The 23,731-nt window shown below is 31.7% G+C and overlaps 1 protein-coding gene across 4 annotated transcripts in view; it reads left to right on the top strand.

The window, feature by feature from the left end:
- Positions 1–23,731, top strand: part of LOC145266913 (inositol polyphosphate-5-phosphatase A-like) — a 729,402-nt gene that overhangs the window by 550,551 nt on the left and 155,120 nt on the right. For all 4 annotated transcript variants that reach the window (XM_080122706.1, XM_080122705.1, XM_080122704.1 and 1 more), the window contains 2 exons: positions 7,363–7,415; positions 12,429–12,492. In XM_080122706.1, the coding sequence (XP_079978832.1) occupies positions 7,363–7,415; positions 12,429–12,492 (117 nt within the window). The remainder of the gene's footprint in view (positions 1–7,362; positions 7,416–12,428; positions 12,493–23,731) is intronic.

Genomic DNA, 23,731 nt, shown 5'->3' with positions numbered 1-23,731 from the left:
GTATATATATATATATATATATATATATAAAGGTATATATATATAAAGGTATATATATATATATATATATATATATATATAAAGGTATATATATATAAAGGTATATATATATATATATATATATATATATATATAAAGGTATATATATATAAAGGTATATATATATATAAAGGTATATATATATAAAGGTATATATATATATAAAGGTATATATATATATAAATGTATATATATATAAAGATATATGTATATGTATATAAAGATATATATATATATATATATATATATAAAGATATATATATATATATAAAGATATATATATATAATTTTTTTTACATGGGGGTCACCACTTATTAAGGCCGTAAGGCCACTCAGGGATAAGAGTTATTGCGTGTACAGTAATCAATGAAATAGCATTGTAGTAATCATTAGTATTGGGGGTTTTGATAGAGTGTCTTACTAAAGGGGACGGTTTGTCAGGAGTTTGTTTATGTTGGACTTGAAGACGTCCAAGTTGTAGTCAGGTGGGAAACAGGCAAGCGGCAGAGAGTTCCACTGGCGTGCAGTTCTAAGAAAGAAGCTTTGCTCGTGGAATCTACGTTTGGATTTAGGCACAGATAAAGAGTGGGGAAAATTTTTGACAGTAGTTTTAGCCAGGCGGTGTTTCTCGTGAAAGATTGGCGAGGGGGTACGAGGGATTGGGTCTCAGACGAGCACCTGCCTTGGAAATAACGATAAAACAAAGACAGGCTCACAATGTCTCTTCTGTGGGGGAGATGTTGCAGGGAAGAGAAAAGGGCATCACCCACTAAACCACGAAGTCTATTTTGTACTCTGTTAAGGCAGGATAGGCTGTTTTTAGCAACTCCTGCCCAGATGTGGCAGCAGTACTCCATCCTTCGACGTACTTGCCTTTTTTACAGATAGAGAATTGCATTAGTAGTAAGATATATATATATATATATATATATATATATATATATATATATATATCAAAATTTATTGTTCGACTGAATACTAAAAAAAACAAACAATTTACAAAGTCTTATTCTGCCGAGTTTCAAAGAATTCTATTCTTCTTATTCTTATTAGAGGACATAAAGAAATCAGCAAATTAAAACTTAAAACTCTGCAGAATAAGGACTTTGTAAATTGTTTTTTGGAGTATTCAGTCGAACAATAAATTTTGATTGTAAAGTTCAACTTACAGTTTTAATTTTCTTTCTCTTATAATAAGCTCTACTCTCTATTGCGTATTGAGCTTTTTTAATTCGGTTGGGATTAAGTTTTTTATATATAAATACTGTTATTTATATTAATTTGAACTTTAACATAGCGTATATCAGGTAAACACTACATCCCTTTGTTTTCATTAAAGGTATACATGCATATACATATACATATATATATATATATATATATATATATATATAAACACACATGTATATATATGTATATATATATATATATAAACACACACACACACACACATATATATATATATAAAGATATACATATATATATAAAGATATATATAAATATATATATAAAGAGATATATGCATCTAAAGATATATATATATATATATATATATATATATATATATATATATATATATATATATATATATATATATATAAAGCTGGACGTCTGTGTGTGTGTGTGATCACGAATAGGCTCCTATATGGTTCACTTTTTTAAAAACTGATTCCATATAATGATAGAAGATGTATTGAGGATCAGGAATGGGTATGTTTGATCTGGCAGAACGATGGTTCATAAAAATTGTGGGGTCTGCGTCCGCGCCTGGTCCACAAAGTATAGAAATAAAAAATGAAAATAGAAAAACATTTACAAGGGGTTTTGATATAGATGTACGTAAGAATACTTTGATAAGTATGTTTCTACTTAAATAGGGATTGTATAATAAAATTGTGGGGGCTGCGTTCGCGCCTGTACTCCATAGAAATATGGCACAAACTTTAACAAAGACTTTTCATATCTATTTGCGTAAGTATACTTACTTTAATAACACCTCCGCCTACTGTTGTTTTGATTCCCCTCTCCTCCTTATTACATCACTTACACGCGCCCGGGCACCCCGGCTGCTGTTGTTTTTATCCCCCCCATGCTCCTTACTATACCACCTAAGCACCCGGGCAATGCCGGGAACCTCTGCTAGTAAATATATACAAGAAACGATTTTTTATGAAAATACTCCGTGACATGAATAAATTCCATCTTTTTTTTTTTTTTTACTAGAACTCGCATTTTATATGCTATGTTTTTTTTTTGGGGGGGGGCGTATTTTTAGTAGGACTTCCACAAACCCGTAGTAATTTTATCCGTAGTATTTTTCTCTCACAGAATTTTGTTGATCAGGGCTCTGGAGTATACACTCGCACTATTGACTCTTTCTCACATCTGTAAAACGTGTACAATAAACGCCACTGTGAATTGCATCGCGTAATAGTAGAAAGTGATCAGTATGAGTTCATGCGATGTGCAGAAATATAAGGAAAACGATCTTTTTATGCAAATATTCTACACTCATCAGCAATAAAACGCTTCTCTTACTACAAATTATATTTTCTTTTTTTTTTGCGGAGGGGGGTGTCAGTGAGGAGGGGAGGGGAGGGGCTTTTCTACAGAAGATACTCCAACAATAATTTCTTCCCCATTCTTAATACTCAGCACTACCTACACCCCGTCCAACCGAAGGTGTTCTAATCACAACAGGTGCTTGCTCATAAATGAGAAACGTTTATTTGAATCAAGCTTAATTCCATCGTTTTCTTTTTTTTTTTCTTCCTTATATTTTAAGTTCTAAAATCCTGACAGCTTTTTCTCGCTTCATTACACGCAATCAGGATTTTTATTTACCGTAATATCTGCGGAGCTGCTTCGCCTCCTTCCCCTCCTCGCGTCGGAACGGTAGATTCTCTAAACGGATTATGATTGAAAGGACAGGGAGGAGGGTTGGTGGACGTGAAGATAGATACGGCTGATTGGAATAATCTCCTTAAAGTCTATTTTTCCCCCTGTTTTGTAAGATAGGTCTGCGTTACCTGACTTTTATAATGGCCAGAGATGCCTAAAACTCTTACGCATTACGAGATGTAGTTAGAGAGATATAATAAACCGAAAGTAACTTACAATTACATAGACAAATAAATAGGAAAAAAATAAATGTTTAAGTGTAGTATCTGTTCTTCAGATGCTGCACTTCATTTTCTTGTTCTCTTTCGGTGGAGGAGAAATCCTTCACGACTGAGACAATTTTTATTTTTGTACCTTTTCTCCACGTTAAAAAACGACCCTTGTGTCTAACTCTGTCCCGTGGGGAGGCATAGTAAATAGGTACAAATTTAGAGATGGTATTTATTTGCTCCCCCACTGAGCAAATTAGGCACAAGGCCGTTTTTAATGTGAGGTAAAAACCAGCTCCCCTAAAAGGGGTCACTCTGGTTACCAAAAATAATAATTGTCCCAGTATAGAGGGTTTCCCCTCCATTGACTGGTACAAATTATCTTAAGTGCAGTATCTGCCGGAACAGATACTACTAGGTACAAATTTAGAGATAGATGCCTCTCTCTCTCCCCCTCTCTCTCTCTCTCCACACACACACACACACACACACACACACACACACACACACACACACACACACACACACACACGCGCGCGCACACACGATAAAAGTCTACTGTGTTAAAAGCACTGTTGATATGTAATTTAAAGTTAAACGGTTTAGAGACCAAACAAGTGCATTATTATTTTTTTTAATAAACAAACATTTTATTAAAATCAAATTTGATATTTCGATCCATAACAGACTCTTCATCAAGGAATATAAGAGTTTTCTCAGTTGGTTGTTTATTGCTTTTCAAATGGTATCCATTACATTGTTCTTTCATATTGCGACTAACAAATCTGCAAAATTGTGTTATTGCTGCATATTTAGTAACGTACTCATCAGATATTTATCGTAAAAAGCTTAGAAAAAAAAAAACGCCATTTTGAACAACTTACATGGTTCATGCAACCGATTTCCTCTGCCGTTTTTTTTTTGTGTTTTTGAACAGAAAAAAAAATACTACACAGCGAATACGAGTTTATTAACATTTCTATGAAAAAAAATGTCCGTTGTATTTTAAATATAGAACGGACCCAAATGAAATAAATTAATAGGTACTAATGAATACATAGATAATTTGTAGACACCTTAAAAATCGGTTGTGAAACATTTTCATAGATGTTATAGTCTTGCAGACAATATTCAAAACAAACACGGTGGTATAAGTAATATAAAAGTATGTTACACATCTTATTCTGGGGCCACAACTGCTTCCAATAATAGTATTTACTTCCTTCCCACCTTACTAAAATATAACACAAGGCCACTATTCGCCCATGTATGGAGTATTGCTGTCATATTTGGGCTGGTGCATCGGCTACTAGTCTCTCGCTCCTTGACAGGGTTCAAAAGAGAGTCGCAAATCTGATAGGCCCTAAACTGGCATCTAAGCTTCAGCCTCTGTCCCATCGACAAAACGTTGCATCCCTCTGCCTGTTCTACAAGTATTATAATGGTGAATGCTCTGATGAACTGCAAGCACTTGTGCCCCCACGACGTAAACACACCCTCGACAGACCCAACAAGCTGCAAAATCCCACCCCACACTGTAGAGATCTCTAGATGTAAAAGATCTTTCTACTCCAGTAGTTTCTTCCCCAGAGCTGCTAGACTTTGGAATTCCATTCCAGGTCACTGCTTCCCCAACTGTACTGACATGCATAAGTTCAAGTGCAACGTGAACCAACATCTTGCTGCCCTAATCCCTACATAGTACCCCAGTAGATGTTTCCCCTGATAGTAGCCCCCTACACCAAAGTGGCAATGTGCCTTGTTTGGAGTGAAAATGTAATATAAAAAAATAAAAAAAAATAAAAAAAAGGAATATACATCCAACGACTCTAAAGAAGGAGCACTTGCCTATTCTGATTACTTGGGCCTCATACAGTAAGCAATAAAATTACTCCACTTCAAAGATGAGGAAGTGGACTTTCTAGGATACCCAAGACAGCTTGATAGATAAAAGGACAGTGAAATGAATTAGTTTCTGCTGAACTGATTGTCGAGATGAGATTCTCACTTGGCATGTGATTGCTATGGCCAATGAATGGCAACTGAATGCCACCAATAACAGTATTTACTTCCCTCCTCCCTACTTCAGGAACATGTGACACAAGGTCGAAAGGTGAGAAGAATCACGTCAGCGCCCTTAAATAAGGAGCGCTTGCCTATTAAAAATTGCCTGGGCAGCTCCGTTGACATTCTCTGGTGCCCACGTCTCAAGAAGTAAGCAATAACCTTACTCCACCCCAAAAAGGAGGCGCCAAGGTCGAGAAAGATGGGCTTTCTAGAACTACCCAGGACGAATGCCTCAGCCTGACAGATAAAAGGCCGCCGCATTGATCCAATTTCTGCTAGACTGAGTTTTGGAACCAGAGTCTAGATTCATGTGCTGCCACTGAATGGCAAATGAATGCCACCAGTAACTTTCCATGGCGTTTGGTTGTGACTGTATTCATTTCGTCTGGGAAAGTTCATTTATTCCCGAAATAGGTAAATCAGCTTACGCCATGACCATCTATATATTAATACGATAGCGTGTGTATTATTTTGTGTGCCACGCTTACATCTTTTTTCTTTCGAGTGACTGCCGTTTAATTTTTATGACCTTTCATTTCTCGTAATAAATAAATAATTTTACCAAGAATTCTTCACAAGTTTGGGTTTCGGTTTTGGTTATAAGGAAGGAACTTATATATATATATATATATATATATATATATATATATATATATATATATATATATCCTTAAGTTTTGGTTTCGGTTTCGATTAAAGCTGATGCACTCAAGTCATATGGATATATTTTTTATTCTTGAAATAGCTTCATAATATATAAGAATCGATAAAAAAAATTGACTCTATAATAATATATACAAAATCTGTATGAATTAAAATATATTTAAGCGTATTTTACGGCCGAGCTACGGCGCGTGTCCTTGCAAGTTTACATAAATACTCTTGCAGTTTTAACAAAAGAGCTACAATAATATCAGAGCGTCTCCATTTACGTTAATCATTCACAGAAGGCCAACATCAATATATTACACATAAAAGAACCCACTGTGGAATTTCCACAGGCCTCGCTTGTAAATACTTTAATTTTTAAAATAATTTTTTTGAATGCTCGACAAAATTTTACTTCGTTTACGTTCCCATTTTTTGTGTTGTTCATGGCGTCATGATTGTTTTTTTTTATCAGTCCAGACAACAGACGTGTTGCAATGTTTTCTTTTTTCCTATTACTACGCAAGTACTACATAATACTAAATTGATTTTAATTTCAAAACGTTCATCATGTCATAATCTTAAAAAAGAAAAATATGTATACACTATACACTATTTTTATTTGGATTTTTCAAGAACCTGTTTAGGACAGCAATCTCATCATTTACCTATTATTAATGGCTATTAAAGTTTTCCTAACTTATTTCCAGCTAAATTATTGGTTTATACGAACGGTGTTTGGCTCAGAATTGGTCAGAATATTTTTGTAAAGAAACAATAAAAAAAAAAGCCGAGTGTATTTTCTTTTGATGCAGTTGATCTCACGGATCGATTCGAAGATGCATCACCAAAATCCCTTGTTACTCTTTCATCTGGGGGGAGGGGCTTTTGAATTCACTGTTACATCTTAAACCACATGTATGTTCTCTCATATCCAAGAACAAACAGCCATGTGTTCTTGTTTAGTTTTAAAAGCAAACAGTTCGTCTTATAAATATTTAAAAAAAAAATGTTCTTAAACGCTGGGGATTTATTAGTTAGTTTAAGATCCATAGAGTGAATGAGGTATTTTGGTAAATGTTGCCAGTCAAGAGTAAGACTCCAAAGTCTACATTTATTACTTTTTAATCACTTTAGTCACAAAGACCCTGAACCCTTCCCCTCCCCAATTTCTTGTAGGGCCTTGTGCCTAATTTTGTTGTTTGATAATCTTTTGTGTTTTTTTTTTGTATTTACAAAATTTTAAAAGCAATAAAATATATAAACAAGATCAAAGTATAGTATCTGTTCTTCAGATGCTGCACTTCTATTTCTTGTTCTCTTTCGGTGGAGGAGAAATACTTCACGACTGAGACAATTTTTATTTTTGTACCTTTTCTCCACATTAAAAAACGACCCTTGTGTCTAACTCTGTCCCGTGGGGAGGCATAGTAAATAGGTATAAATATTAAAAAAATATTCATTCGTTTAATTTTTATTGTTTTTTTATTTATTTCAGTTTAAATGGTCCCGGAAAGGATTTTTACGGACACGATGGAATATTAATAATTGGTAAGAAATATGAACATTTGTGTTTTATCTGTTTCTCCTGGTGTAATGCAGGAAGTAGTAGCTTGCTACTTTTAACTTTAAAACTAACCTTCCCTCTTTTCATCACCAATGCTTTAATAAGCCTTTAAATTTCGTGTAAATATCGATTTTGAGTTTTTGAGTAAAGCCATCTTTGTTTAGTCAGTCAAAAACAAAATGGCTGCTTTGAAGAGTATTGAAATTTACACAAACTTTAAAGACTATGAAATATCTGGGAATGCTCTCTCAACCAGCAAATCCTTTCTCTCTGATATATATATATATATATATATTTTTACACAGTGATCACCACTTATCAAGGCTCGGAAGCCACTCAGGGATAAGGGTTATTGCAAGTACATTACGTTAGTGTGGAGATTTGATGAAGTGTTTACTTAAGGGGGCGGTTCATTAGGAATTTGTTAACATTGGACGTGAACACATCAAAGTTGTAGACACAAGCAGGCAGATGGAACAGGGTTCCACAGGCGTGCAGTTCTAAGAAAGAAGCTTTGTTCATGGAATCCGCGTTTTGATTTAGGCACAGATATAGAGTGGGGGAAATTTTTCACAGTGGATTCAGCTAGACGGGTGTTTTTCGTGAAAGATTGGCGAGGGGGGACCAGGGATTGGAGTTCAGACGAGCACCTGCCATGAGATTTATAGAAGTAGTCGATTGGCAGCTCATATCAATTCTGTCGTGCGTCTAGGATACATTCTGAGCCCAACTCTATCTTTGGTCTTTATAAATGATCACATTTTAAAATAATTTGTTGACATTTATGCAAGCAACACTAAACCTTATGGAAACAATAAAAAGGCCGACAATGACCAAGATTTTTTTTAATTCTCTCTCTTCTGACCTTGAGAAGAATGATACAGTGATGCAAAGGGTGGCTGGTGAATTTAAATGCATCCAAAAACCAAGCTTCTATCTTTTTACCACGTCCTAATCCTTACCTGGCTCCAATTGAAATGAATAGCTTTCGCTTTAAGGAAGCAGCTTGCTTTGATAAGCTTCTGGGACTGACCTTCACCCCTGACCTGAAATGAAAGACATCAAATCTCTTACCAAGATTGCTGGAAAAATGGTTGCATCATTCTACCACTCCAGAAGATATCTTATTCATGATACAGTCCTCTACTTGTATAAAAGCCAAATATATCCCAAGATGGAGTACTTGTGTTACAGTTGAGGAAGAGCTGTCCATAGCACCCTTTTCTGCATTGACTACGTACAAAACTGGCTTAGAACTCTAGAGATAGTTTTCCAATGTCTTTTCTAAGATAAAGACATCGCCTATGACTTTCTCACAGAAGAGCCATTGTGTTCTGGGGTAGTTGACACCCCTATATTCATGATAATATGGATCCATTTGGCACTACGTAAACCAGACATTTCTGCTATCGAGTGAAGAAGAGCACGCATGCAGTTTAACCGCTCGTAGTGAACACCAGGACTCATTCACCTTATATAGTGACCCCCCCCCCAGCCAACCAGGACCACAACACATTGCAAAGCAAATTTATCTCTGCTCTATGGTTATTTTTGTGGTCGGCGCTCTTTACCGTTTACGTTATTTAATTTTTTTTTTGCAATTCACAAGTATTTTAATATTAGGTTGGTGCAAAAATAATATCGGTTTTTGACGTTCGACTTTATGCCAAAAAACGACATTATTTTTGCACCAACCTAATATTAAAGTACTTGTAAACCAGGCACAGGAATGTAATATTGGGTCTGGGGTTGGAGCGTGGTTGATACTGCAGGACATTAGTGCGAACACTTGTGAAGTATAATATTTTTCTTTTCATTTTTAATGGAGGGTTTACATTGGTTGGTAAGAAATGATGAATTTTGAACATAAGTACACAATTACTTACACAAAATCCCCGATTGTGTTTCGTTAGCTTTTAAGGTGGTCCACCACTTTGAACTAAGAGCAATTTTATATCTTTAATCCGCCTCAAAGAAGGAGCAGTTTAAAACTAGGTGGAGGTTGGGTGACCTTTCGAGTTATGGGAGTGGCCTGAAAAGACAGCTACACAACCCTTAATTTGGTGACGATGGAATGAAAGAGAAGATTTGACGTATTAAAAGTAAAAGATATGAAAATAAAAAGAAAAGAAAAAGAAAGCCGGCCATAACCTATTTCCTTTATTTTGTACTGCCTGACCTCTATTCCTCAAGATATTATCGGCAAGGTGGAGGAGTTGGGGGCGGGACACATTTTGATGGAAAAGCTTCTTTTTGTTTGCTTTCTTTATAATCGCAAATCAATTGCTATATAATTGCTTCTATTTCGCTCCTGTACATTAAAAAGAAAAAAAGAAAATTGGTTATCTTTACGATTACTGTTTCAATTTCACTTCCGGTTGTCGCTCTCTATTTTAAGGAATTCTTTTTTAAATAATAACTCTTGTTGTTCAGAAAAGCTTTTCTTAACGTGGGGGGGAGGGGAGGGAGAAACCTCCCTTTACTTATTTCGTACTTTTACCTAACAATATAATGAACGAAAGACACCGTAAAAATCAATTAAAAACGAAAGAGTAACCGGAAGTGAAACGGAAACACTAATCGTAAAGATTTAGTATTCTACATCGAAGAGTGCTAGTTAGACGCAGAACTAGCGGCCCATCTCAAAAGCTGCACTTTTCACAATTTCAACAAGAATATACAAGTCGGTCGATAAATGTTGATAGACGGTCTAAACAGGATACGAACGAAAATTGTGTATAGACGATCAAATTTTTTAAAATGTTTTTTCTTTTTAATATTAAACGCAGAACTATTTCAAGGTAAAATATATTTGGTATTACGCGTGTAATCTCAAATCAGTTGGTATATAATTGTTTCCATTCCGTTCTTGTACCTAAAACAAACAACAAACAAGAACAAATTTTTGTTGAAACCAAAATCTATCGTATTCAGGCCGCGGTGCTCTATATTAAACGGAGTGTAAGGTTGTCCGGGAACCACACGCCAGTCGTAAAGCAGACAAGGAATAGAAAAGAACTTCAAGTCGCTTTTTTTTTTGTACAGCAACATTTATTTCCTCGTTTTCTCGTTACCGGTGTCACATCCGTCACATGATCGTGCTCTTGAACGTCATTCACGTCTCTAACGCGATCTCGAACGTTCTTTTGTTCCCTGCTCCACGTCTCTCTCCTGATCGTCTTCTTTCCCCTTTTTATAGCCTTTTTGTCTTTATCGATGACGTTATTTGCAGATAGCCGTCCGCGCTATGTTACAGGAGTGTAAGTGTGGCCCAGAATTGGAGGCTCATTTCAAGAACTTCACATTTTACGATTTAAACAAATATAAGTCAGTTATGAAACTGCATACCTTCCCCTAACAAAATACGAATGGACCAAAGTCGGACATTTATTACTATAGACAACAAGCCAAAATGGGTAAAGTGACAAATAAATGTTACCAAAGGCAAGATAGGTTACTCCTCTATGCATCTGACTTAGTTTGTGTGTTTTAAATTATTTTAAAGCATTTATTTAATGTGAAATACAAGTAGTCTGGAGTTGCAAATTTAGGTCGGCAACGAGATGGCCGACATGAGACGGCCATTTGGGGAGTCTTGCTAATCACTCAAAACTCTAAAATAAAGCAAAATACTGATAGAAACTAACCCATTATGCATCACCATTTTTCTTGGCCTTCGGGACAAGATCAAAGTGTAGTATCTGTTCTTCAGATGCTGCACTACTATTTCTTGTTCTCTTTCGGTGGAGGGGAAATCCTTCACGACTGAGACAATTTTTATTTTTGTACCTTTTCTCCACGTTAAAAAACGACCCTGGTGTCTAACTCTGTCCCGTGGGGAGGCATAGTAAATAGGTACAATTATTTGTATTAAAATCTTTTTCTTACGTTGATAAAGCCTCTCCGTGAATATCTAAGTATATATGTATATCATAAAAATATATGTTCTCGATATGTACTGGAAAATTAAACCGCAAAGTCCTTTGGTACACAGAGGTGTAAACAGATCAATCCAAGAAAGGAGATGGGATGCCGTAATAATTAACAAGAAGGAAAGAAACTGCAAAATTGTGCCCCAGCATACCACAGCATGTAGATCAAAGAGACAGAAAAACAAAATAAATATGCGGAAATGAGAAATGAAACGAATATGGAACATGAAGGAATTCAATATAAAACCAATAATTCAAAGAACAGGAGGAACCGCCCCAAAGAACTTAGAAGAAGAAAAAAAAACTCAGAGAAATTGGAATCCATGGGAAGACATATTATACAACAGACAGTAATGCTGAAAACAGCTAAAATTTTAAAGAAAATGCTCGAATGAGGAAACTTATTCACATGAAGTGCAAACGTAATCAGCCACATAGACATCACAACAGAAAAAAAAAATAGAGGGATACCACATAAAAACAAAAAAATAGAGGGATACCACATAAAAACAAAAAAGTAGAGGAATACCACATAAAAACAAAAAAATAGAAGGATACCACATAGAAACAAAAAAAATAGGATTCCACATAGAAACAAAAAAATAGAAGGATACCACATAGAAACAAAAACTGAAACTCTTTAAATGTAAGTTAACTACCACTGCACCACTCACACAAAAGTAGTGTAGTGTTGGCATCAACTTGCACTATACCAAATAGTTGAGAAAAATCAAGGAAGATGGAAAAACCAAGGAGAGATAGCACTAACCAAACCTACACTGAATAAGTGCAAAGAGGACTGGGACATTGGGGGAGGTTTATTGCACCCAAATTTCACTGAATTTCAATGGTCAATATCTGTTGCAGTCACACAGATTCATTTGTAAAGGTTATTGAAAGAGGTGGAGAGTACTGGAAATCTGGACTTGTCACTCAGACTCCAGATTCTATTGGTTTTAGAATCAAAATTTGAAAGGTATTCTCCTAGTCTAATGTTACATTCTGTGTTGTCCATTATATATCTAACAGTTCACAAACGTTAATTTTCTTTCTTTCTCTTTTCAGCCAATTTGACCTCTGCAATATTCACCTATTTCATGATGCATCTAATATCATTGCAATGCAGAATGTAAGTAAAACTGAAGTTCTTTTATTCGGTCATTCATAACGAGTATACCATAGATATAGTGTGAACCTATCATGACCTATGGCATCACACACAGTGTTATTCTTGGTTAATTGGCATGTAACGTGTTAGAGTCTCATCTAAAAGTTATTAGTAGCCTGGCAAAGCCACAGGAGAGACAACCAAAGCAGCAAAAACAACAAATGTAGGGGAGATAACCGAAGCAGCAAAACCGACAAATGTAAGAGAGAAAACCAAAGCAGCAAAACCAAAGTTGCCTGCCCGACACTATATATACAAATGTTGGCAAATTTGGGTATATTTCATTGGTTTGAAAATATAGGCTTTTTTTACCACTTGTCATAAAATTTTAATCATAGAATCGTATTATAATCTTCAAAAAGCCTGCAAATTTTTGTGTAGTTTTGTCTAATAGACCCAAAGATATGAGCATTTCAATATGCAATTTAGTTATGAGTAAAGTATATCCATATATATATATATATATATATATATATATATATATATATATATATATATATATATATACTACCTTTTTTGGCAATTTTATAAATTTGAAATCTTGGCAACTATTGATCAGAATTTAACAAATGGAGGTTCGTTTGAAAGCTAATGGCCTGCATTGTGTAGTGGGCTATAAGGTCGTACACTATTAAAAAAATTGGGGATCACTTTTCTATATCAATGTAACTTAAAATGAGAACCCACTTTATGGCCACCATTTTGGGATGTCTGTTATTTTTTTAGGGGTGGTGTTTATTATGGTCTGGTAGACCAACACAAGACCTACCTTATAAACTTGTTTTCTCTAGGTATTCGCATGTGCTGAAAACGAATATCACATTTAAATTTTCTGCAAATAAATATTTTTCCAGGTATTAAGCAAAAATATGCGCACTTACATGTACAACAATGGCCACCATTTATAACATAAAGAATTACATTGCTTAATACCCAGAAAAATATTTATTGAAAATCTATCTAAAACAAGTTTTTTAAGGTAGGTTTCGTGTTGGTCTTCTAGGCCACAATTACCAAATAAAAACCCACCCCTAAAAATAATGAGACGATCCCCCCCATCCCCAGAAAAGGTGGCTATAAAGTGGGTGTTCATTTTACATTAAATTAATATAGAAAAGTGATCCACCACTTTTTAAAACTATAATTTCTTCATATCTTGGAAACTACTAGTTTCCTGGGATTTGTAACTGTTATTTTCGTTTCCAGCACCCTCAAAAACTTATAATAGTGGTAATTTTAAAGATTTTTTTTGTGTGTGGAAAGATACTGCTTTTGCATATAAATTACAAAATATCTGATATTTCCCCAAAACCTCTGGTCTTGATAAAGGGGAAATTAAAACTTTCTGCTATGGTTTCAAATGATCTGAAATAACAGCAAGGGGGAACTTGATTCCAAATATTTCTCATATGTTATATCTCCATTCTTTGGTTTTCATATATAAAGTAAATTTCACAGTGTATAAGGATTATTTGATACTGGAGATATTCATAATCGTACCCTATTTCCAAAAGAGGGGAGATATAACATATGAGAAATATTTGTGCAATCAAGTCTCCCCTTGCTGTTATTTCAGATCATTTGAAACCATAGCAGCAAGTCTCCCCTCCATCAAGGCCAGAGGTTTTAGGGAAATATATAATTATTTAGGGAAGGTGGTGTTTGATCAGCACTGCTGGGGAGCCATGATTTAATATATTGTGTTGTTTTTAAATCCATGAAACAGTGGTTCATAGTTAACAACTTATGATACTTGAAAATGTAGGACTATTGTTTGTTCGAGAAAACGAGTTTGTTCAGTGATTACAGAACATTAAATGACTTACTGACAAAATAATTTTCCAATGAAGGATTAAAACAATTTTTTAATAAAAAGGTTAAAATGCTTCCAAGATATATATATATATATATATATATATATATATATATATATATATATATATATATATATAGTAATGGGTGTAGTTTAGTATTTAGAAAATAAATCAGTTAAATAAATAATTTGGAGAAGAAAAATAATTAAAAGACGTGGAGGATTAGTGTAATATTAAAATACATAATTTGTTGTAATATAATTTAAAAAGTAGAATAACGAAAATAGGGTGATTTATAAATTCCATGTCTAATGAAAATTAATTAAACAAAACCTTAGAAGAGTCGGTAATAGTAGGTTAAACTGATTGATTTTTTAAATAGGGATTAGAAATAAAGTTGTATATGAATAAATAGTGTATTTCACAATCTGAAGAGAGGTTGTTTTTGGAATATTTTTGAATGACATTGTCCGAACTGTAAATGAAACAATTGTAACGAATATGTAAATACACAATATGATTCTCTCATTTTTTATTTTATTGTCTTGATTTTGTGATTATGAAAGCTGATAATCATGAATTGAGCCAATTTATTTTGATTTTAATTTATGGGTATTAGTAAGCATTACAAAATTTTGATATATTTTAACATGCTTAAATTTTTGGGTAAAAAATATTAATAAAGTATATACATATATATATATATATAAGAATTTTGTGTGTGGGTGTGTGTAGGTTCGTTCCCAATTGACTCCTAAATGGCTGGGTTGATTTTTTTAAACTTCACACTAATGTACTTTATGTGTCTGACAGTGTTCTTAGATAGGTTTTGCATAAGAATGTGTTTGATAAGCATCGATAATCAGCAATCGAAAAATCCGATGAAAGAAGGAACATGCGACTTTAACTAATTTTAATGCATTATACAGCCTAACATTGTATGGACATTTGAGAAGTTTTATGACCATACAAGTAGAAAGGTTCGGCATATTTTCTTAATTGTCCCCGACTTGATTTGACTCCATTTATTTATTTTAAAACACTAATATATATATATATATATATATATATAAACATTGTTAATTCACTGCCCTCATAGCAGCAGCTGTATAACACAATGGTTAGAAGCTCCGGCTGTTGTTTGGGCGATCAGGTTTCAATCCTGGCTTCAGGTAGTTGCTTGTGTAGCCGCACTGATGAGCTGTGAAACAGCGAAACAGTACTGTATGTGGATGACTGTATATATATATATATATATATATATATATTATTATTATTATTATTATTATTATTATTATGTACTGTAATAATTATTAACTACCTACAGACACTAGTGTTTCATCCTTTCAGGAATCATCAGTGCAAGGTGTCATGATTAACACCAGTCGAGAGATTCGACCCCCAGCAACAGAAGTCATATCTGGCTTCATTAGCAAGGACCTGAACCATTCGACTACCATCAACTGCAAGAGATACAGTTGAATATATATACAATTAGATTCAAACCTAAGATATTTCTTTTGTTTACAAAGAGAGGACCTCCAAGATCTTCAGATGACGTGTTCAATGAATATGACTCAGAATGAAAAATGAGCTAATGTTGAGATTCAAGCTTTTTAAGTAGATGGTCCAGAAGACTGGATGTATTACTTAAAACATCCATTGGTCAGTAGATCCCATTGCCAACATGCTAGGTATGTGTTGTTGGATCTTGCTACTCAAGCTCAATGTTGTCCTACACATGTAGTTCGCATTACAACAAAAATTGAATTGATAAATTGCAGTATTCTTATGATGGGGGACTAGAATGTCTTTTCAAAATGTCATTAATCGTTTTGTAGAGAACAAAAAAAGTACATTAGAAGCAAAATAGCAATTTTTAACTGTTGAGCTGATTTGTTTGGTGAATTTCTCACTTACTATCCCTAGCCATGGCAAACAGATGTAAATTGGACATTTAGCCACCATATTAAGTTTTGTTCAGGAAAAATCAGTCATTTTCCTTTTGATGACCGATCTAATCACATCAAAAGTGTTCTCATTATTGGATAAAGGATTGGTAATAGTTTTTTAGTTCTTCATCCAATTTTGTTTGAGAAGAAATCATAATGGCACGATGTGTTTGGGGTCCAAATTATACTTTCATTTGTTAGGTTTATGGTAAATTGATTTATCATAACTCGATGGAATTTTTGTTGCTTAAAACATCCATTGGTCAGTAGATCCCATTGCCAACATGCTAGGTATGTGTTGTTGGATCTTGCTACTCAAGCTCAATGTTGTCCTACACATGTAGTTCACATTACAACAAAAATTGAATTGATAAATTACAGTATTCTTATGATGGGGGACTTTCATTTGTTAGGTTTATGGTAAATTGATTTATCATAACTCGATGGAATTTTTGTTAGGTTTATGGTAAATTGATTTATCATAACTCGATGGAATTTTTGTTAGGTTTATGGTAAATTGATTTATCATAACTCGATGGAATTTTTGTTAGGTTTATGGTAAATTGATTTATCATAACTCGATGGAATTTTTGTTAGGTTTATGTTAAATTGATTTATCATAACTCGATGGAATTTTTGTTAGGTTTATGGTAAATTGATTTATCATAACTCGATGGAATTTTTGTTAGGTTTATGTTAAATTGATTTATCATAACTCGATGGAATTTTTGTTAGGTTTATGGTAAATTGATTTATCATAACTCGATGGAATTTTTGTTAGGTTTATGTTAAATTGATTTATCATAACTCGATGGAATTTTTGTTAGGTTTATGGTAAATTGATTTATCATAACTCGATGGAATTTTTGTTAGGTTTATGTTAAATTGATTTATCATAACTCGATGGAATTTTTGTTAGGTTTATGGTAAATTGATTTATCATAACTCGATGGAATTTTTGTTAGGTTTATGTTAAATTGATTTATCATAACTCGATGGAATTTTTGTTAGGTTTATGGTAAATTGATTTATCATAACTCGATGGAATTTTTGTTAGGTTTATGGTAAATTGATTTATCATAACTCGATGGAATTTTTGTTAGGTTTATGGTAAATTGATTTATCATAACTCGATGGAATTTTTGTTAGGTTTATGGTAAATTGATTTATCATAACTCGATGGAATTTTTGTTAGGTTTATGGTAAATTGATTTATCATAACTCGATGGAATTTTTGTTAGGTTTATGGTAAATTGATTTATCATAACTCGATGGAATTTTTGTTAGGTTTATGGTAAATTGATTTATCATAACTCGATGGAATTTTTGTTAGGTTTATGGTAAATTGATTTATCATAACTCGATGGAATTTTTGTTAGGTTTATGGTAAATTGATTTATCATAACTCGATGGAATTTTTGTTAGGTTTATGGTAAATTGATTTATCATAACTCGATGGAATTTTTGTTAGGTTTATGGTAAATTGATTTATCATAACTCGATGGAATTTTTGTTAGGTTTATGGTAAATTGATTTATCATAACTCGATGGAATTTTTGTTAGGTTTATGGTAAATTGATTTATCATAACTCGATGGAATTTTTGTTAGGTTTATGGTAAATTGATTTATCATAACTCGATGGAATTTTTGTTAGGTTTATGGTAAATTGATTTATCATAACTCGATGGAATTTTTGTTAGGTTTATGGTAAATTGATTTATCATAACTCGATGGAATTTTTGTTAGGTTTATGGTAAATTGATTTATCATAACTCGATGGAATTTTTGTTAGGTTTATGGTAAATTGATTTATCATAACTCGATGGAATTTTTGTTAGGTTTATGTTAAATTGATTTATCATAACTCGATGGAATTTTTGTTAGGTTTATGGTAAATTGATTTATCATAACTCGATGGAATTTTTGTTAGGTTTATGGTAAATTGATTTATCATAACTCGATGGAATTTTTGTTAGGTTTATGGTAAATTGATTTATCATAACTCGATGGAATTTTTGTTAGGTTTATGGTAAATTGATTTATCATAACTCGATGGAATTTTTGTTAGGTTTATGGTAAATTGATTTATCATAACTCGATGGAATTTTTGTTAGGTTTATGGTAAATTGATTTATCATAACTCGATGGAATTTTTGTTAGGTTTATGTTAAATTGATTTATCATAACTCGATGGAATTTTTGTTAGGTTTATGGTAAATTGATTTATCATAACTCGATGGAATTTTTGTTAGGTTTATGGTAAATTGATTTATCATAACTCGATGGAATTTTTGTTACTGATACATAAAGTAGAAGCATGTTATTAAACGAAGAGGAAAATTGATTTGCCGCAGTTCGATCATTGAAAAGGCAAAATGTGTCATCTAGATAGCAAAATTAGACTAAAAGGTCTCGATAATAACTGTTTTTCATAAAAACCCACAAAAATATTCGCCATTATTGGTCGCAAAACTGAGCCCACAGATACCCCATCTATTTGCCTCTACATTACATCGTTAAAACTAAATTCAATTGATATAGTGACGTTTTATCAGACATTGAAAGGGGCGATAACTGTCTATGATATAAAAATCTGCACAGATTTCTATTGTTTCTAAAGTAGAGACACAAGTGGAGAACTTGCTAATATCGTTATGACATATAAATTTATAAACAGTCTCAGAATTTTTAATAAAATTATCCAAATAAAAGGAACATTTTAAGCAGTATTTACTATAATGCTCTAATACTGGCTGTAGAATATTGAAGATCCATTTTTCAAATTTGTGTTGTGATGACCCTATCATAGAAAGAATTGGTTTTAAAGGGATATTCGCTTAATGAGTTTTGAGTAAACCATATAATCTTGGCAGATAGAGGCTGATGCTCTAATCTTACTAGCTATATCTAAAGGAAGTACACTGCTTTTCACCCACTTAACTAGTGATTTTGGAATTTAGTTTCTAAGGAAGCTATTGCATCATGCGTTTCGACAGGGCTCAATTTAAGAAAAATTTCTGTGTCATTTAAGATAAGATTTTGTTGACATAATCCTCATGATTTAGAATAACAGCACTAAATCTTTAAGTCTTCCCTTCTTAATTGCAATATTAAAATTTTGTACCCGCCAAAAAAAAAATCATGATATATATATATATATATATATATATATATATATATATATATATATATATATAAAGCTGAATGTCTGTGTGTGTGTCTGGTCACGAATAAGCTCCTATATGGTTGACTATTTTAAAAAACTGATTAGATATAATGATAGAAGATGTATCGGGACACAGGAATGGGTATGTTTGATCTGGCAGAACGGTGGTTTATTAAAATTGTGGGGTCTGCATTCGCGCCTGGCCCCCAAAGTACGGAAATAAAAAATGAAAAAAAAAACGTTTACAAGGGTTCTTGATATAGATGTACATAAGAATACTTTGATAAGTATGTTTCAACTTAAATAGTGATGGTATAATAAAATTGTGGGGTCTGCGTTCGCGCTTGTACTCCAGAGAAATATGGCACAAACTTTAACAAAGACTTTTCATATCTATTTGCGTGAGTATACTTTGATAATTATGTTTCAGTTTGAAGAAATATGGTATAATAAAATTATTGGGTGTTCGTTCGCGCCTGACCTCCATAGGATGTAAATATGTCACAAAGTTTAACAAGGTTTTTTAAAAGGGGTGAGGGTCCACAATAACACCTTAACTTTAATCTTAATTCACATTAGCTTTTATTTATTTTTTTGAGTTGAATCATATTGTGTCGAATAAATTCAACTAATAAATTCACGTTCTTATTGAAGTGAAAGCCAAAAAAAAACAGTCGGAACTTTAGACAATTCTCAACACAAATTTTGCATAACTCTGTTTTTTCCTTCTCCACTTGCACGTGGCACTCTTTCCAAAAATAGATAAATAGATAAATAATAAAAAATAAGAAAGTTACTTGTTATCGTGTCAAAAGAAGGAAAAACACCTGCTAACGTGATTAAGTGTCTTTTTGAAAACATTTTTATTTATATATCTGTTTAAGCTTCTTTTTTTGTCAGTGTACTATAAGGAATTCAGTTGATTACAACCCTTTCTGTGTGTTCTTTACATTACAATAGTACAACCTGAATCCGACAGCACAATACTACACCGTTCAATACTGTAAAACTGAAACGAAGCTGTTCTGCTTGAAAATGGCACAATTTTCTTCTTATTCATATTTATATCAATTCTTTGCTTTAAAAAACTAAAGTAATTACGTGTTTACTTTTTTAATATCCCATTTTGCTGTTTCGGATTATTTTACTAAGGTAATTAAAGCTTCATTATTTTTAAAAACTGTTTTTGTTTCTTTGTTTTTCGATATTTCGTCGATATTATTTAGTAAGAGTGTTTAGCAGAAAAGCCAACAAATGACTACCCGAAAAAATAAATATACAAGAAATAAAAGTTACCATAGTCAATAAAAGTTCAGTTCATGTTCTTTTTTTGTTTTGAAATAGTTTTTAATGCTCTTTACTTGAAATAATTTCAGAGAACCGAAATTAAAATGAAATTTGAGGTGATAACTACTTAAATGAATTTTTATATAAACTACACATGCCATAATCGAATATTCCTCAAGCACAAAATAACGGAAAACATTAAAATATGTTTATAAATATTCCTTACTTAGACGGAACTCTCTTAAATTGTTAACACAGAATGCTCAGATGCCCCTCCTATAAATTGAAAACGCGGCTCTCCATTTCAAAGTCGCTGCCATTTTGATTTTTTTTTAACCAGTTCGTGAATTAAAAAAAAAATGTTTTTACAAACTACTTAAAAACACAAACCAATGGATTTTTCTACCATAAAAGTAACTTTTATTGACTATGGTAACATTTGTTTCTTGTATATTTATATTATTATATAAATAATATTTTCTCTTTGTAAGGTAACATCATTTTGTTGGCCACTTTTGAATTCGAATGGAAACAAAGTTGATATAAAAAATATATATTTTCGCGAAAATTATCTTTACTTTCATCATATTTTGCTTAGGGTAAAATTTTTAAGTATCAAAACCTATCTCTTTACAACACCCTCCTTTTCATAACCTATCACACTTTCATCAATCACAGTTCATTTTCTGTAGGCTGTTTTTGAACCCAGTCAAGGACGGGTACTTCTGGTAGTGTATATATATATATATATATATATATATATATATATATATATATATATATAATGTATATATATATAATGTATATATATATAATGTATATATATATATATAATGTATATATATATAATGTATATATATATATATAATGTATATATATTTAATGTATATATATATATATAATGTATATATATATATATAATGTATATAAATATATATATATATATATATTTTTTTTTTTTTTTATTATATTTTCACCCCAAACAAGGCACATTGCCACTTTGGTGTAGGGGGCTACTATCAGGGGAAACATCTACTGGGGCACTATGTAGGGATTAGGGCAGCGAGATGTTGGTTCACGTTGCACTTGAACTTATGCATGTCAGTACAGTTGGGGAAGCAGTGACCTGGAATGGAATTCCAAAGTCTAGCAGTTCTGGGGAAGAAACTACTGGAGTAGAACGATCTTTTACATCTAGGGATCTCTACAGTGTGGGGGTGGGATTTTGCAGCTTGTCGGGTCTGTCGAGGGTGTTCACGTCGTGGGGGCACAAGTGCTTGCAGTTCTTCAGAGCATTCACCATTATAATACTTGTAGAACAGGCAGAGGGATGCAACGTTTCGACGATGGGACAGAGGCTGAAGTTTTGATGCCAGTTTAGGGCCTATCAGATTTGCGACTCTCTTTTGAACCCTCTCAAGGAGAGAGAGACTAGTAGCCGATGCACCGGCCCAAATATGACAGCAATACTCCATACATGGGCGAATAATGTATATATATATATATATATAATGTATATATATATATATATAATGTATATATATATATAATATATATATAATATATATATATAATATATATATATATATAATGTATATATATAATGTATATATATATATATAATGTATATATATATAATGTATATATATATAATATATATATAATATATATATATAATATATATATATATAATGTATATATATATAATGTATATATATATATATATAATGTATATATATATATAATATATATATAATGTATATATATATAATGTATATATATATATATATAATGTATATATATATATATATAATGTATATATATATATATAATGTATATATATATAATGTATGTATATATAATGTATATATATATAATGTATGTATATATATATAATGTATATATATATATATAATGTATATATATATAATGTATATATATATATAATGTATATATATATATAATGTATATATATATATAATGTATATATATATATAATGTATATATATATAATGTATATATATATATATATAATGTATATATATATATAATGTATATATATAATGTGTATATATATAATGTGTATATATGTATAATGTATATATATATAATGTATATATAATGTGTATATATATAATGTGTATATATATAATGTATGTATATATATGATGTGTGTATATATATAATGTATATATATATATAATGTGTGTATATATATAATGTATATATATATAATGTATGTATATATATAATGTATGTATATATAATGTATGTATATATATAATGTATGTATATATATAATGTATATATATATATAATGTATATATGTAATGTATATATATAATGTATATATATAATGTATATATATATATATATAATGTATATATATATAATGTATATATATAATGTATATATTCATATAATGTATATATATAATGTATATATATATATATAATCTATGTATATAATGTGTATATATATAATCTATGTATATAATGTGTATATATATAATCTATGTATATAATGTATATATATAATGTATATATAATGTATATATATATAATATATATATATAATGTATGTATATATATAATGTATATATATAATGTATATATATAATGTGTATGTATATATATATAATTTATATATATATAATGTGTATGTATACATATATAATGTATATATGTATGTATATATATGTATATATATATATATATATGTATGTATATATATATATATATATCTAGAAGTGTAAGCCATTTTGAGTTTCAGAACAGTTTCAGGCGGTTCGCTGTTACACACAAGTCCTGGCAGTTGACTTGTTTGTAGTAGACAGTTCCACAGAACAAAATATTCTTACCGTGTCGAAACCCGGGAAAAGAACATGTGAAATTGCTCCAGAAAAGGTTTAATATTAATGAAGCAATTCTGGTTTCTGATTGGTTGGTAGCAGAACGTGAATTAATTTGATTCGTCAGTT

Source organism: Euprymna scolopes, chromosome 42 (genome assembly GCF_053919585.1).
Source record: "Euprymna scolopes isolate OS-2025 chromosome 42, ASM5391958v1, whole genome shotgun sequence".
Taxonomy (NCBI): domain Eukaryota; kingdom Metazoa; phylum Mollusca; class Cephalopoda; order Sepiida; family Sepiolidae; genus Euprymna; species Euprymna scolopes.
Note: the sequence above shows the minus strand (reverse complement) of the source record. Positions and strands in the feature narration are given on the sequence as shown.